The 15,545-nt window shown below is 47.6% G+C and overlaps 1 protein-coding gene across 1 annotated transcript; it reads left to right on the top strand.

Annotated features, from left to right (window-relative positions):
* The first annotated feature begins 1,423 nt into the window (after positions 1–1,423).
* On the top strand, positions 1,424–14,863 carry CCSAP (centriole, cilia and spindle associated protein). The gene is made up of 3 exons (XM_032183777.1): positions 1,424–1,742; positions 8,635–8,918; positions 10,864–14,863. The coding sequence occupies exons 1-3, from the start codon at positions 1,424–1,426 to the stop codon at positions 11,035–11,037; spliced, it is 777 nt and encodes a 258-aa protein (XP_032039668.1). The 3' UTR covers positions 11,038–14,863.
* Positions 14,864–15,545: the final 682 nt, after the last annotated feature.

Genomic DNA, 15,545 nt, shown 5'->3' with positions numbered 1-15,545 from the left:
TGCTTAATGACTGGCTACTCTCAGCCCATGGAGGTCTCTGCCCTGACGTGCTGAAGCCAAAACTCATTAGGATTAAAAAAGTAAATGTTTATATAGCTACGCTGAGATCATCCAGAGCTGCTGTGCTGAGGACTGGGAGCGATCCCTGGCTGGGGCACATGGAGCTGTTCAGCTCCAGCTCTAGGAAGAGCTGTCCCTCGCCTCCTTCACCCCGCACAAGCCCAGCATCCTCCCCCAGAGCCACTGAATGTGCTCCAGGGCTGGTTTAGGATGGGGGCTGCCCGGAGGGACACTGGGCCCTATTGCCTGGTGGCTGCTGCACTGCTAAGGCCTGAAGATTGATAGTGGCAAGCCGTGCAGAATGTGCCTTGGGTAAGGTGTGGCTTTTGGCTTCGGTGTTGTTGGGTGTCTCCACAAGCTTCTGTTACAGGTCTTTTAATACAAATTGTCCCCAGTTATTTCCCCAAGTCTGGCTGCGGCCAATCTGCCCATCACGGCGGGGTGTGTGTGCGAGGAATGAAAGGGATGTGCTGAAACCGGGGCGGGAGCATGAGGACACGGCTTACCTCATGGCACACATGTGGCTGGGTGCTTGTTTTCATGCCAGCCAGGGCAAATGGCCCCAAAACAAGGCTGGTACAATGGAGGGAGGGGCAGGGGCAGCTGACAACATCCCTGCATTGCTTATGGTGTACTAACATCTTGTGGGCCGGTATGAGGAGCAGCTACCTGCTCTGAAGGGTGCAGTTTGGGGAGAAAATGCAGAAGATGGGAGCTTGAGTTGTGGTGTTTCGTGTACGAAGGCTGAGGCACGTGTTAATGGCTGGGGGCAGCCTTGTGGGCACCCAGGGGGAGTTCGGCTCTGCAGCTCGGCAATCCCTTCCTCGCTGTCGGGAAGGGAAGCCATGGGTTGGAGTGTCCGTGAGCTGTGCTTGCCTAAACTGGGGGCAGAGCCTTTTTGGGGAGGAATGAAGAAAAATTCCGTGCACAAATGTTGCTCGGAGCTGACCCTGGGTGCCGCCACTCCCGCCCACACGGGCTTGCGGAAGGCCGCCAGTGCCCCCCTGCGGCCGGGCTCTGCCTGAGGAGCGGCTGAGGGGAGGCCTCATGGCGGCTGCAGCTCCCTCACGAGGGGAGGGGAGGGGAGCGGAGGGGCAGGCGCTGAGCTCTGCCCCCTGGGGACAGCGACAGGACCCGAGGGCACGGCATGGAGCTGGGGCAGGGGAGGGGCCGTTGCCACCCCCGTGACGTCACACAGCGGGGGGATCCCCGCGCCGCGATTGGCTTCCCGCGGGCGGGGGGCGGGCCCGTGCGGCGCCGTTTGGGTTTAAACGCTGCAGCGGGCGGGGCGGGGCCCGGCCGGTGGCGGTGGCCGGTGGCGGCAGCGGGCGGCGGGCGCTGGGCTCCCGGCGTGGGCCCCGCCATGGTGGTGCCGGCGCGGCGCGTGCAGACGGAGTACATGAAGCGCTTCAGGGAGCCGCAGTGGGACGCGTGCGGCGCCTGCTACCTGGAGCTGCTGCGCTACCGCCTCAGCCGCCGCCTGCTGGAGCAGGCGCACCGGCCCTGGCTGTGGGACGGCTGGCAGCAGGGCGGCGGCAGCAGCAGCAGCGGCAACAGCAACGGCGGCGGCGGCAGCAGCACCGCCGGGTCCCCCTCGCCGCCCCCGGCTGCGCACGACGAGGAGGAGGCGGGCGGCGAGGCGGGGCGGGACGGACCCGGAGCCGGAGCCGGAGCCGGACCCGGTAGGAGCGGGGGCGGCGTGGTTGGGGGGGGGTGAGGGGAGGGCTGGGGGGCGCGCGACACCGGCCGTTAACGGCCGCCCCAACGGCCGCGGGCGGCTGTGGCGTGGGTGCCGGCAGCGGGGGGCTGTGGGAAGCGGCGCCCGGCCGCTTATGTAAAGCGTTGCCATGGAGCCGCCGCTTATGTAAGGCGCAGCGGCAGCAGCCCGGGTCTGCAGCCGGAGCAGAACCGGCCGCGTTGTGCTCTGTGCTAGCTTATGGCACCTTCTGGCCCCCCAAAAGCAGCGCTGTGGCACGGGCGGGCAGGTAGCGCTGCCACCGAGCTCTCAACACCGTTAACTTCTCATCCCCTAAAATGCCTTGCCTCACCTGTGCTGAAATGAGGCTTGATCCGGCAGCCACTGACAGGTGTTCTGCAGCGTGTTTAGGGCCAGCTGCATGCCCAGGGAGCGGGGAGTTAAGCCGCGTGCTGCTGGGGATTAGTCCTGGGGTTAGATGTGCTGCTTTGGCCTGGGGAGATCGCATCGTCTGGCTTGATGTCCCCTGGGGCCTGAGCTTACCAGGACGGTCTGTACCCTGATATTCACAGCTCAGCCGCAGTCACTACCCTTAAAGATACCACGTTAGCTTTAGCTCTGTTAGCTATTTCCTCCTCAGGAGGACTGGTGTTACAGTGCCTGCTGGTGGTATAGCATTTTTTAACATCTATGGTGGGGGAAGATGGCAAGGCATCAGGAATGGTCACAGACACTCTTAAGAACACAGCCTGCTTGGGTTGAAGGAGCTGGAGGTGTGCTCTGCTGCTGGCTGCCCCACTACAGCTCTCCATCTCCCCACAGCCATACACTGATGACAGCACCCCAGGTAGCCAGAAGGTAGCACTGTTAGTGGGTCTGATCTTGCTTTCCTCGAGTAGTATTTTGTAGTGCCTTGAGGAAAGGGGTATTGCAGAGTATGTGTGGAAGAAGCAAGTATATAGCAGCTCTGAGAAGCAGCACTGAGAAATCTCTCTGCTGAAGGAGCAGGGAATGACAGTGTGGGAAAAGATGTGCTCTGTTAGGGTGGGCTAAAGGCTTGGTTTCTAGTGAGGGGAGTGCAAAAGCAGTTGGGGCTCAGACCTTGGGGTTCCTGCCTCTTCTGATGCAGTCTGAACACATGCTGATCCTGGGTGGATGTGGTGGGGGCCAGGATCTCATTCTTCTGTGTATCAAAGCAGTGGGGCACAGCAGGTAGCTTGCTGTGTCCTGGACTGACTGGCAGCTGGCGAGGCTTGAGGCTGCATGTGGGGATGCTGGGCAGTCCTTGGCCTTCCTGCTGCCCTCCGTGGCTGTCTCTGGAAGAGACCGTGGCTTGATTCCAGTTGGATCTGCTCTGGCAGCAGGTAGAAACTTGCTAGCTGCAGATGAGCTGCTCATACAGGTGTTTTCTGTGGCCAGTGAGGGTGTGTCTGTCCTGTGTGTGTGCATGGTTGTCCCCTCACCTTAGTGGCAAAGGGGCTGCAGAGCAATGCCAGCCTGCCCAGCTCTGAGCTCTTGGGCAGCTGTGCCTGTAGCTGGTGGAACTGTGCTGTGGCTGCTCAAAGAGAACACCTCATCTTTGCTTAGGTTCTTCCCATTTACAATGGGAGAAAAATCTGTACCTGATCTTTGCTTCTCTGTAAAGCAACTTAGTATAAATATATTTTCTTGCAGGCATTTAAGAGCCTTAGTAAAAGGCCTGAGAACAACCCTGCTTAGGCAGCTGGATTAAGTGGAAATTTATATCAGTGTATAGCTTAGTGTACAATCAGAAAGCAAGTGACTCATTCAATATTAGGCAGTTAAAGATGTGTTTTTCTTTTTAGTGACTGGCTAATTAAGAAGTGCAGAGGAGAAGAGGAGATAACACACAAACTGCCACCCTATGAATCTTGTGTTATTCAACTGCCTTTTTTTTTTTTTTCTGGAGGAGCTTAATTATGCTGAAGTGCTGTGGGGGCAGCTGAGTGTGCTCATGCCAGTGACATCTTTTGTCTTCTGTATCTGGCATCCACCCACACGCTGCAGCATCCTGGTTGTTACCTGGCTACTGCTGCTTCCCTCTGTGCTGGGGGGAGCCGGATTTCTGGCTATGTGGTATCTAAAGTGGCTGTGGCAAAGTATGTTTGGCCAGCAGTAATGTTGCTGAATGTCCAAATACTACCACACGCAGTGTTTTTTTTTTTTGTAGAAGAAACAGAATTACCTGCTCCTCACACAGCTCCTACCCATGAGGGAGCACTGAAAGCTGCACAAATCAGCACTGCCTGACTTCAAGGTTTAGTGGTGCTGGTCTAAAGTACTGCCAGCATCAAACTCTGAGGTGACAACTAGGGCAAGTGCATTTTGTCAATATATCTCATGCTGAAGTGGCAGCTGAGTGATGCTAAGGTGCGCTGAGTGGCAAATTTGGCATAATTCCTTCTGGCTCTTCGCTTGCGACACTGTTGGTGGGACTGCTCTGCAGAACATGTCCAGGCATGGGTGTGAGTTAAACATAATCCAAAGAAATCTCGACCTAAATCAGCTGGTTCAGTTGACGCATCCTCGGACCTGTCAACAGAACCCTGTGGGCTGGTGAGTGAAAGACAGGAGCTCTTGGCAGCGGCACGGCAGGCAAACATGTTTGTGAGATGATACTGCTGCGCACACATCCAGGATTAAGCCATCTTTCCATCCTTATTGTGATTTTTGCCTTCAGCACTTCTGTACAGAGGTCTGGAATGACAGCGGTGACAAGCTGGTGTCAAAGCAGTTGCCACACAAGAGTCTGATGGATCTGGATTTGTGCAGCTCAGTAGAAGATCCAATTTCAAACTCCTTCCTGGATCTTGTCTGTCATGATGCTGCAGGTGTAGTTGCTGGCTTATGTGCGTGGGGAGGAGCAACTGGTGGTGGGGGAAGAAGGTAATGGTGTCAGCTTAGGGGTTACAGTACTGTGATCCAGTCACTTGAGTGTCTTTTGGGTGGAAACAAGCTTTGCCATCGAGTCAAGCCAGATTTCTGCCCAGCTGTGGGAGTTATTCACAGCCACAACTGCATATGTGCCCCCTCAAGAGGCCTTGGAGACCTGCCTTGCTTGAGGGTGTTGGCACTTAGGGGACTGGTGTGCAGGAGGCTTCCCAGAGCAGGCACCTCTCAAACCCTGGCTTCAGTGCTCTATCTGGACAGGGGAGCTCTGAAGGTGACTTGGGGGCAGAACCCAGAGTTTCCTGCTTTGGTACAAAATGCTTCTGAACCTGAGGTAGCCCTGTGTGGGGTGGACATCCCACACAGATGATAGAGTTGATCCCTGGGGACTTGTAGGTCTAATAGGAAGGCTGTTGGCTCTGCTGGCTTGCTGGAAGTACGTTTGGAATGGGATTCTTCTCAGCCTGGTAGAGCACACAGTGCTGTGGGAGGGAGAAAAGCTCCACCAACTCTTGTTGGGCAGTGGAGGGGAGCTGTTATGCAAGTTGGGTGCTGCAGGAGGACTTAAGTGACCTCTTCTGGGCTGGAGCCTTCAACTGTCCTGTTGGGTGGGCCTGGCAGCCTTGTTTTGCTGCTAAGCACTTAATCCCCTCCTGTCCAGTGTGCTCTGCTTAGCATCTGCGATGCAGTTCTGAAATGTTCCCAGCTTTTTCCCTATCGTGGCTAATCCCCGTAATGCTGCAGCCAGTCGGTTCTGGGTTTCCTGTTCTATTTGCAGCACGCATTCGGCAGTGCCTGCCGGAGCTGCCGTGCTGCAGGGGCAGGAGATGGCTGCTGGTGCCTGGGTCTGCTTCTCTGCTGTCAGCTGCTGCCTTCCTGCATCAGGGGTGCCTCACGAAATTGCTGGGATATCTGCTGAAGTTTCAAATAAGATTTAAATAAATGTCTGGTGAAGACATCAGCCTTGTACCTTCACTGAGTTCATATAAATGAGCTGTAGGAGTGCACTCATTACAGTATCTGCTCTAATAGCAAGTGCACACAAGGTGCCATAGTATGCTCCAGCATACAGCGTTTACTGCAAGGCTGAGCAGGATTCTGCGTGCCATTTACTCATATGCTTTTATAGCTATTTTGGGACAGGCTGGCTTCGTCATTTCTGCACCAGCTGGGACTGGATCCGAGTGAGCAGCATCCAGGCTCGTCTGTTGCTTTGAAGTAAGGCTACCGATGTGATTGCGGAGACCCCGCTTTCCTGTATTTTGGAGACTCTAAATGCCATCTCCCGTGGCTTTTGAACTCCCGTGTTGTTGTGCTCTCCTGTGGAGAAGGAAGGTGCAGTTTTCCTGGGCAGGATGGAATGGCTTCTTTCACCAAGTGACTCATTGCATATCTGACAGCAACATGTCCTCCCTTCACTGTGTTATTCTCTGAAGTGTCGCTGACATGCTCAAAACAGTGCCTCCTCCTGATATGGCCTCTTGCATGTGGAAGAGGACCAAGCTGGTTCCTCTTTAAGAGCGGGCAGTGTAGAGGAACTTGTAGGTAACAGACTACTAGGGGATGCCTCTGTGCTGCCTGTTGCAGCTGGACTGCGTGTGCTGCCTGGTCAGCGGTGAAGCTGTGCCCTAGAGCCCAGGATGCCATGCAAAGCTGGTGTTTTACCACACTGGGGTCACTGCTTTTCACATTTATCCAGCTTTGGCTGTGACCGAAACCTTGTGTCTGATATTTCAGTATGTGGCCACTCGTTGCTCTCGTTCTGTCACTCCGCTGGCACCGGCTGCTTTCCTTGGCTGTTCTCTAGGGGCACTCAGTCGGACTCTGGATGCTGCTGTGTTGCTGGCTACTTCTAGCAGCTACTTGGCCATGATGCAGTGGCATCTGCTTCTGAACGCTGCACCTGCACAGCCTGGAGTGCCCAGCACCAGGTGCTGTGCTGGTTTGGCAGTGAGTAGGAAATGAACAAGCTGAGCAGCTGAGGCAGCCCACCTCGGGGCAGTGCTGGTGCGTGCAGCGGATTATCCTGTACCCTGCTGGGGCAGAGCGAGGGTACAAGTGAAGCACTGCTGTGCCGGGCGGGTAACTTCCATTCTGGTGAAGCTGGGTGGATGCTAGAATGAAATTAAAGCGGTGTCAGATCGGGCATGCATGAGCTTGATTAGCTAAATCACAGCGATTAGCATGAGCGGTTGCTGTTGTGTCATGGGATGGGCAAGTCTCTCTGCTCTTAATGAAGATACTGCTGTGAAGTTTGCTCTAGTTGTTTGTGGTCAACCTCTCAATATGTAAGCAAGACAAATTCATTCTATATCAGTGGAGGAATTCTTTCCATACACACCAGCGTGTGCTGGTGGTTGCTGGAAGCACACGACTTGGAGTGTGGGCAGCTTGCAGCTGGTGCGGCAGGAGTCCTGCGTGTTCAGCTTGCTCTGCAAGCAGCTTGACGGCACCACTGTGTGTTCAGGGTAAGGCTGCAGCTCAAGGTCAAAGGTAGCCCTTCGCAGGGAGAGCTCTTAGCAGCGGACTGCTGTGCTGTTAGGTTAATAGGTGGCTTTGGTTGCCTTTTAAACAAAAGGTATGGTTGGCCTAAAAGTTACGGAAAGACTGGGTCGTGATGTCTGCTTGTATAATGTCTTATTGTATATTATATATCGTCTTGTATAATGCTGATCTGGCCTTCAGTATCAGTCTAAGTGTGCAGATTTAAATGATGCATATTAGGTTCTGTAAATGTTAATGTCTGGTGGACAAATGCTGCACCCCTTTGTCACCTGGTGCTATGGGAACAGGCAGGGCCTTTAGGGATCTTGGGTAGGGAACTGGCCAGAAAGCTGTTGGTATAATTAGAGCTTTATCCTCATACAGAGTTTTTAGCAATTAGCATAGCTTTATTATTACCTAATTTTTAATCACCTGGGCCCTTTGCAGTGTGGGTCAAGTACTGAGTAAACCACATGGAACACAGTAGTCATGACTTAGACTTGGAATACACAAAATCACTCAAATCCCTTTCATCTTGGAGGACGATGACCATGGTGGTATCGTTTGCCATCCAGCAGCAGTTCTGGTACAAGGCCCACTTAGAAGCTGCAGATGCTGATTTTTATGGGTAACATCTCATGTGCTGTTGTACTTCCTTCGGTGGTGGGGTCACTGCATCCTGGCAGCCCAGCCATGGGGGCTTTCATCGTGCTGGTGGGCAAGCGTGCTTTTCTCAGTGCTGATCACCCTGCTTGTAGGTAACTGCTGTATAAAATGGCATTGGTTATATCAGCCCTGTTGTGTGGTGTCAGGAGCTGGGGGTGGTGACTGACATGCTGTTAGGGAAGGTGGGGAAACTAGTCTAGGGCAGCACTGCCTGCTGTGTGATGCTTTAAACACAAGGCATTCTTCACTGAATAGATAGCAAGGGTGATGTTGATTGCTTTATAAATCTTTGGTTCATATTTCCCTCTCCGATGTAAACAGCAAACCATAACCAAGATGTATGCATGAATAATCAGGGAGCTTGAAAATGCACTCTTCTTTCAGTGGATGTCTGTAATATGAGGGATTTATCTTACATAGCTTTATCAGGCTTGTTCTCTGGCTGGCAGCATCTACATGCCGTTCAGCAGTCCATCTGTTTGCTGTCTGAAAGATGAAAGGATGAAACTGCGAAGATGGAAGATCACTGGAAACATTCTTAGTGCATTTACAGTGCTGCCTGGAGCTATTAGGCTTCTGTAGCCTCACTAGCGAAAGGCACATTTAAATGTGTGGAAGCTGATGTGCAGAGGGATGGGCTTGGAAATATCAGTCACTAAGGAGTGAAGGCATTTGAGTGAGGTATGCCTTTGCTGCGGTGGAGTTAGTGACGTCTTCACTTGCTGAAAAAAAAGTGCAGCTTCAGTGACATATCAAGAGGCTGTGCAGATAGGCATGATTGTTATTGGGAGCTCAAAGCAGACCTTTCTTTTTTTCAGAAAAAGAACGAGAAGATCAAGAAAAGCATCAGAAGGAAGAGCAAGAAAAAACTGTAGAACAGACTTCCACAAAGGAAGCAGATAAAACCAGCCGTACAGGACGACGTCCAAGCCGAAGTGCCTTGTCCAGTCGTAACGATCGAAGATCAGCCAAAAGTCCTCAAAAGACAGATGCACCAAAGGAGAATAAGCATCCATTTGCTCTGTATGGGTGGGGAGAAAAACAGACAGATACTGGAAGCCAGAAAACTCACAATGTCTGTGCTTCTGCTTCAGTGAATGAAGTAAGTAAAAAGCTTCTATTTAAGTGAGAACTGATGACTTAGAGCCTAGAAAAGACACATGGCTAATATCTAGGTAAAACTTCCAAGGATGCTTTTATTTGTCATTGCTTGGGAAACAGGGCTTCAACAACCTGTTCTGTTGTGGGTGGTACTGTCCTGCTGTGGCTATGCTATGTCATGCAGGAGTGGAGTTAGGGGCTTGCTTTGTTTCCTTTGAGAGCTGGTGTCATCCCTCCAGGTTTGGCTGTGCTTGGAGTTGTGTATGAGCAGAGTTTGGTCAGATTAGTCCTTCTGCACAGTACAGTATTTCTGAGAAAAGGCTTTCAAAAAAAAAAAGGTAAGTGTCAAAAAACAAAAACATGTTTGGATGCCTAGCTCTGCTTGCTGCAGAGTCTTTGTGTGTTGCTAAACCCTGTTTTATAAAGACAGCCAGTTTTCTACATTATCCAGTTGAGTTTGCAGAGTCTAGCTTTGGTGATACCAAAAACCACTTTTTAAAAAAGAGAATTAACTCACTAGAGTTAACACTTCTATGTGGTAGTCAAGAACTTGGGTTTGGTGTGGAGGGGAGAGCAGAGGAAAGTTCAGAGAGATCTACCTAACTGTAGTTATGTACTGTCAGTACAGTATTGTCATTAATAATAAAGGAAAAGTTACAGCAGTAAACTTCAAGATGTTTGACATGTCTGACTGCAGTAGCTGTTAACTGTTAACCTGTTTTGAGCAATACTTGGAAGTTCTGATTAATGCCTGGCTATCTCGTTTCTGGCTGTAATAGTGCTACCAGCAAAACTGGCTGTTTTAAGTGTATTGCTGCATTCTGAACTTCATGAAAAGCAGCAGGTGGTTAGCACCAGGCATCCCAAAGCTGGGATCTGAATCTCTGAGTCTGAATCCCTGAGCCAAGATACCTGAGGATTAATGTGGTGGATGTGCTCTTGAGTGTGAGGTGCAGCTGACTTCCAGCAGGCTGTTTTGGAAAGGGTTTGAAGCATTTTCTCCTTCCTGGGAGAGTCCAGCTGAACTCTTAAGGAAATGAAGAACGGGACCTGCAGCTTTTGGAAGAAGCTGCCTGTCCTGATAAGGGACACTGTTACTGGATTGATAAGCTTGGATCAGCAGTGGAAGATGCTGACTGGTGCCTTGTTGAAGCCCAATAGATGTTAATGCCAAACTTGAGTGGAGAGAGATACTGTGGAAGACTTCTAACATTGCTCATGCTAGAAACAAAGTTGAAGAACCCTTAAGGGTCTCTGATTTGTAGTGAGTGGCAGGATTCCTCTCAAACAGTTAAATAATTGAAAGCCATGGTAGTGCCCTGTCAGTAGGGGTGGCTCTGTAAGGAGGGACTGCTTATAGCCTGCCTAGGTCACTTTTCTTGGATGTTTCAAAGTTGTTACTCTCCTCTTGAGATGAGATCTTTAAGTCTGGAAACAGAGGCAAGCAAACACAAGCTGGCTATTAAGACCAAATTTGGTGAAAATGATAACTTGAATATTCATCAGGACACAGGTTTTTATATTTAAACGTCAAGAAGTTCTTTGGTATCTAGTGAGCAGTCTCTAACCATTGATGTTACTACTATGCCTAGATCTTAAGGGATAAATACTGAGGGATAATTAAGAGTTTTCTATGGTAGAAATAGGAGAAACAAGGCTTTTTAAAATGTCAGAGTTAAGATTCAGAGAAACATTAAAGATTTTTGCAGTCTTTCCCACCATGAGGTGGGGGAAATATTGCAGAGTAGAATTTGAAGCATCTCTTTTTGGAAAAGTTCTGTGCTTCTTTTTTTATTAGTGGTGCAAATTACATGAGAAAATGTGATCTTCCTAGCAAACCCTGTTTCTTCAGAATGGGGGTTGGGATAAATAGCAAGTGCCCCTTGGCTTTCCTGGGGGCTTCCTAGCCTGTTTTCCTGCTTGTAACACTAACTCTGGTCTTCCAGATTCATGAATCTGCTCTACGAGCAAAGAACAGGAGACAAGTGGAGAAAAGGAAGCTTTCTCAGAGGCGAGTACGATCCGCAGAAACAGAGAAACCTTGCCGGATAAAACCTCCCCCGCCAGACAACCCGTGGATGACAGAGTATATGAGATGCTACTCAGCAAGAGCTCGGTGAAATTGGATTCCATTAGGTATCATCATAAAGTTTTGCCTATCAGGACACTGGTGCAAGGAACCAAACTACTTATGCAAGGTTTTTATAGGGAGTTTCCAGCTGTTAAAATATTTGTTACAGTATTTTTATCTTGGCTACCTACCTCACAGTGGGGTGTATAGTTGGAGCCATAACATTTGAAGCGGCTTTTAGATATAGCTACCCAAATTTTTAAACAATTCCCCTTTTGGGAATCTTTGTAATGCGTTTCAGTTGACTTGTTTTGGGGGTGGGGGGAGTGGAGGGGGAAGCCTGGCATACTGGCAATCAAGGCAAACATTTTTTGATCTTGGTTATGAGTAATCTGCTGTCCCTTACTTCAAAGTTAAGCCCTCCAAATCATGGGGAGGTGGTATTATATTAGGGGGGAGAGACTTTAAAGGTGTGATGGAGGTGCCTTTGTATTTATAGTACTATTGAGTCGATATTTCTACCAAAATAAGTGTATTAAGACAGGCAACAGGGAAGCCAGTAGGTCTGGTAAGCAGCACTAATAAACATAGATGCTTTTTAGGCAAATGCCAAGTGTTGTCTGTATATAGAGGCTTTCAAAAAACTTGCTGAATCGGTGAATCTGGTGATACTTTCTAATTTTCACTGCTGTTACAAAGGTCATTGTAATAAACTACTAATTATCAGAGCAGGTAACAGCTACAGGATCATTTTGCTGTTGCTGTGCCTATTGTACCAAATAACTGATGTAGACAATCATCTCACAGCTGCTGCTCGATAGGCAGTTGCTTGTTGTACCAGGATCAACTTGGCACCACTGTATTAAGCTTGTGGTCAACTTATTCTACATTTAATCATGTAAATGCCGGTTTATCAGTGGGCTGGCTTCTGTCTAGTGAAGTCTATTTTTAACACTTAGGAATATCTGCGCTCAGTGGGGTTAGACTGCAACATGCATTCCATGTGGTGGTATCGTATGAGTGTGCTTTTAGGGATTTAAAACTTAAATTATTTTTGATGATGCTTGTAGGTGAAGCTGAGAAGCTTTCTGCCCCCAAATTGATGCAGAACTCCTTGCTAGTGGGGTGAGGGCTAGAGAAGGAAGGAGAGGTACTTTTTAGTAAAGAAGCCTTTTAGTAAAGAATACATATATATAAAGGAGCTTGAACGCTTTCAGTTTGTAGGTCTGTTATGTATTAAGAGTCATTGTTTGTCAAATTCTTAGTGTTTTTTCTTCTCAGGCTGCTGTGTATGACTTGTTCAGTTTGATAACTAAGCTTTAGGCAGACTCTTCCTGTAGTTGTGAGCTTCAAGATTTTGTTCAGATGTGCTGTGTGTTAGTTATGTACGTTGCTTACCTTTAACACCTTTGCAGCTCGCTTTTTACAGACTAGACAACTTCTCACAGTAAGCACACTTGCACTTCTGCAGCAGAAGCCTGTGCCTGTCTTCGCTTCACTGCACCATCTCAGTGAGTAAGCAGGACTAGAATTGCTGCTGCAGCAAGGGACAGATGCGTAGTTGAGTTTGGTTGCGGATGTTTTTGAAAGCAAGTAATCATGTGGAGGGACCAAACACTGCTGCCTTCTAGTATTAATTGTTACATTAGTAAAGGCTTCATTAATTTCAGTCTTACTAAGGTGTCTTTGACCCCATGAAGTTATAACCTGATTTTCAAGTATAAAGCTTTACAAGTCCTAATAACTTTTGTTCAGGCTACTGACCAGAGATCTTACAGCTTCTAAAGCTGGGGAAGCAGAGCATGACTAGGTATGTTTATATATGGCAAAATGACTATATTCCAACTTCTTAGTAGGCCACAGTTTAGAACTTTCTAAAACTTCAAAACTCTGTTCAAAACTGAGACAAACTATTTGACAAAATGCTTTTTATTCCACGTGGGATTTTTACTTTTTTTTGCATGCTGTTTTTCTTATTTAAATAGCTTTTGTAAAGATATTCAAGTTGCTTTGACACTTTGAATTCAGAAATCCACCCTAGTTTTGAACAACAGTATCACGGCACTAACTCAGTACTATTTACCAGCCTTACTCAATACAGCCTGTTCCTGTTGCCCAGGATGCTGTGTACACCTCTGGCTTTGTAGACTTCATGTGACCCTAGCAGATGGACTGTGTGCCCTCAGTGTGTGCCCACATTAAGCAGTTTTCTTGATCATGGACTTGCCACACTTTCCAAGACAGCTTCCAGAGTTCTCTTCCCACTGAGAATGGAGGAGCCAAGATGACTGTGCCTGCCTTAAGTACCCATTCTTGGATAAGATGGATCTCCTGTTAGATGTTGGACTAGGGGCTTTAAATGTCTTCTGCCTTGGATACTGGGTACCAAACCTGGAAAGTCTCAAAACAGGGTCGTTCAGGTGTTCTGTAGAACATGAGAAACTTTCAGCAGCATCTGGGCTGCTGTGTACTAAGGAAATATTCTAGTTCTTATCCTAGTCTGGACAAGAGCAGTTCCCCACCAAAAGTAAGTTAGAAGATAGTGACAGAACTGGATCACGTGAGTCACTTGTGTTTTTTAAATGGTCTGTAGCTAAAAATCTTGGGTGCTATGTTGGTACAATTTTAGTCTGAGTAATGTAATGCCTGAAGTGAGGGGCAAATTATTCTGCTGATCAGGTAGCTTTCTTATATTTGGGCATTATTTGACTTTTTAAAAAAGGTGGTTAGTAGATTTGCTCAGGCTCTGTGAACTAGTATAGTCCTGATAACTGCAAGTTGTATATGCAAAATGTTTAGTGTGCCAGGCTGAGGTCTGGAAAACTCTTCTAGTGTTCTAGCATGAATTTTGATGAACAGACAAATGACTTGGAAAACAGAACTTTCAAGTGTCAAAGCTTTAACTACATTCCAGAGATAAAGGAGCAGGTCGCTTTGCATCAAGTTTGACTTTGCTTTCCATTCTAGATAATGTTTACCCTATCAATGAAGAAAGTTCAGACTTGTCTTGCCATAGACTTTAGAATTGAGCCAAGTTATGAATGCTTCTCACTCCTGTTTTACCAGTAAAACCTTGTAAGAACACAGTCAATACTCAGTTGTCCAGTCTTCATTGAAGTAACTGTTTATTCCTTTCAGTTTTTGAAAGCACTCAGCCAAGTGAAATGACTTTCACAGTGTAATGCTGCAATTTAACTATAGTGTTGTATAGACTCGTGTTTACAATGTGAAACGTTGCAATGAAAACTGCATATGAATGTCCCTGTGAAGTACAGTAGCATGCCTGTTCAGTCACTGCTGTCACATCTCTGCAGCTATGAACTATGGTGGTCTTTACTGGAAGCTGAGATAGTCAAGGTGATTCCTAAATTTAGAGCCAAACTTAACTGCGAGGGACAGACCTGAATGTGTGGTAACGAATTCTATCAAGGTACTCAATGCATATTAATCAAATGTTAACATCTATGGAAGTGCATACTGCCCTTCTAATTTTTATGGTATAAATGCAGTATAACTGAACTATGAAGACCTCTGATTTTTTTTACTGATAAGGACCAAAATCTAGCAATCTGAGGACTGATGTCCAATAACCTGCATGTGCCAGTTTATTTTCTAGCTCAGTTAGTGCACTCAGCAGCAAAGCCATATGTAGAGCCTGACTCAACACCTTGACAATAGCGCCTATAAAATTAGGGGTAGAAGTGAATGGGAAGCTGCCTCAGCTATTGTTAGCACTGGATTCACTTTAAATCACTTTAAAAATTCTAGGGAGATACCATCTAAGCTTGAAGCAATATGTGTTTTTTAAAGTTTTTAATAGTATATGTTTTTAATGCTTCTGTATTGTCTATATTTAATAGTGTAGTGTCAACTTGTATATGTGAATAAAATGAGTGACACAGTATCCTGGAGTGCTTATGCTGTGGTGTTCTTTGGGTCTCAGTTTTGCTACAGGGCTCTTGTAGACTGCATGCAGACTATATACAGCCTCTGCTTCTCACATATCCTCTCCCCTTACGGAGCGTAAGTGACAAAGGTAACTAAAACCACTCTTTACAGAACCAAATCATCCTGAGAGCTGAGTTTTTCCTACATTGTTCCTAAAACTCTCCCATGATTTTTAAAATTTCCTTTCCTTAGATGACTCATTTAACGTAGCATAAACTCAAGGAAAAAACAGCTTGTTACAGTTTTGGCTCTGTCTCAAATGCAGGCTGAAGTCCTCGTGAATCTTCCTTTATAGCTAGAAAAAGGGTAAAAAATGGTAGTACGGGGAAAAGCCAAGAAGCTGCATCACTAAGAACGAGTATGATGTTGCAACTGGGAAAACTTTTCAAATAAGTTATTTAAGAATGGCTGCACTGAGTTTCTACATGCTTCTGTGATCGTATATATATACTGAATGAGGAATACAACTCAAACTACCAGGTATGTTTTTCCTCTGATATTGTGATGAGTTTTTCCCTTAAGACTTAATTCCTTCAGTGTACTGAATGTGAATGCAAATGAGCCATATACACAAATAACTTCTCAGTGTTCTTTTTTTAAGGCTCAAGA

The sequence above is a fragment of the Aythya fuligula genome, chromosome 3, assembly GCF_009819795.1.
Source record: "Aythya fuligula isolate bAytFul2 chromosome 3, bAytFul2.pri, whole genome shotgun sequence".
Lineage (NCBI taxonomy): Eukaryota > Metazoa > Chordata > Aves > Anseriformes > Anatidae > Aythya > Aythya fuligula.
This window is presented reverse-complemented; position numbering and strand designations above follow the sequence as displayed.

Bases quoted from the DNA above. Each gene is read 5' to 3' on its own strand.
- CCSAP (XM_032183777.1), top strand. From the start codon at position 1,424: ATGGTGGTGCCGGCGCGGCGCGTGCAGACGGAGTACATGAAGCGCTTC. The intron at 1,743-8,634 runs GTAGGAGCGGGG...TCTTTTTTTCAG, and splicing joins CGGAGCCGGAGCCGGACCCG to AAAAAGAACGAGAAGATCAA. The intron at 8,919-10,863 runs GTAAGTAAAAAG...CTGGTCTTCCAG, and splicing joins CTTCTGCTTCAGTGAATGAA to ATTCATGAATCTGCTCTACG.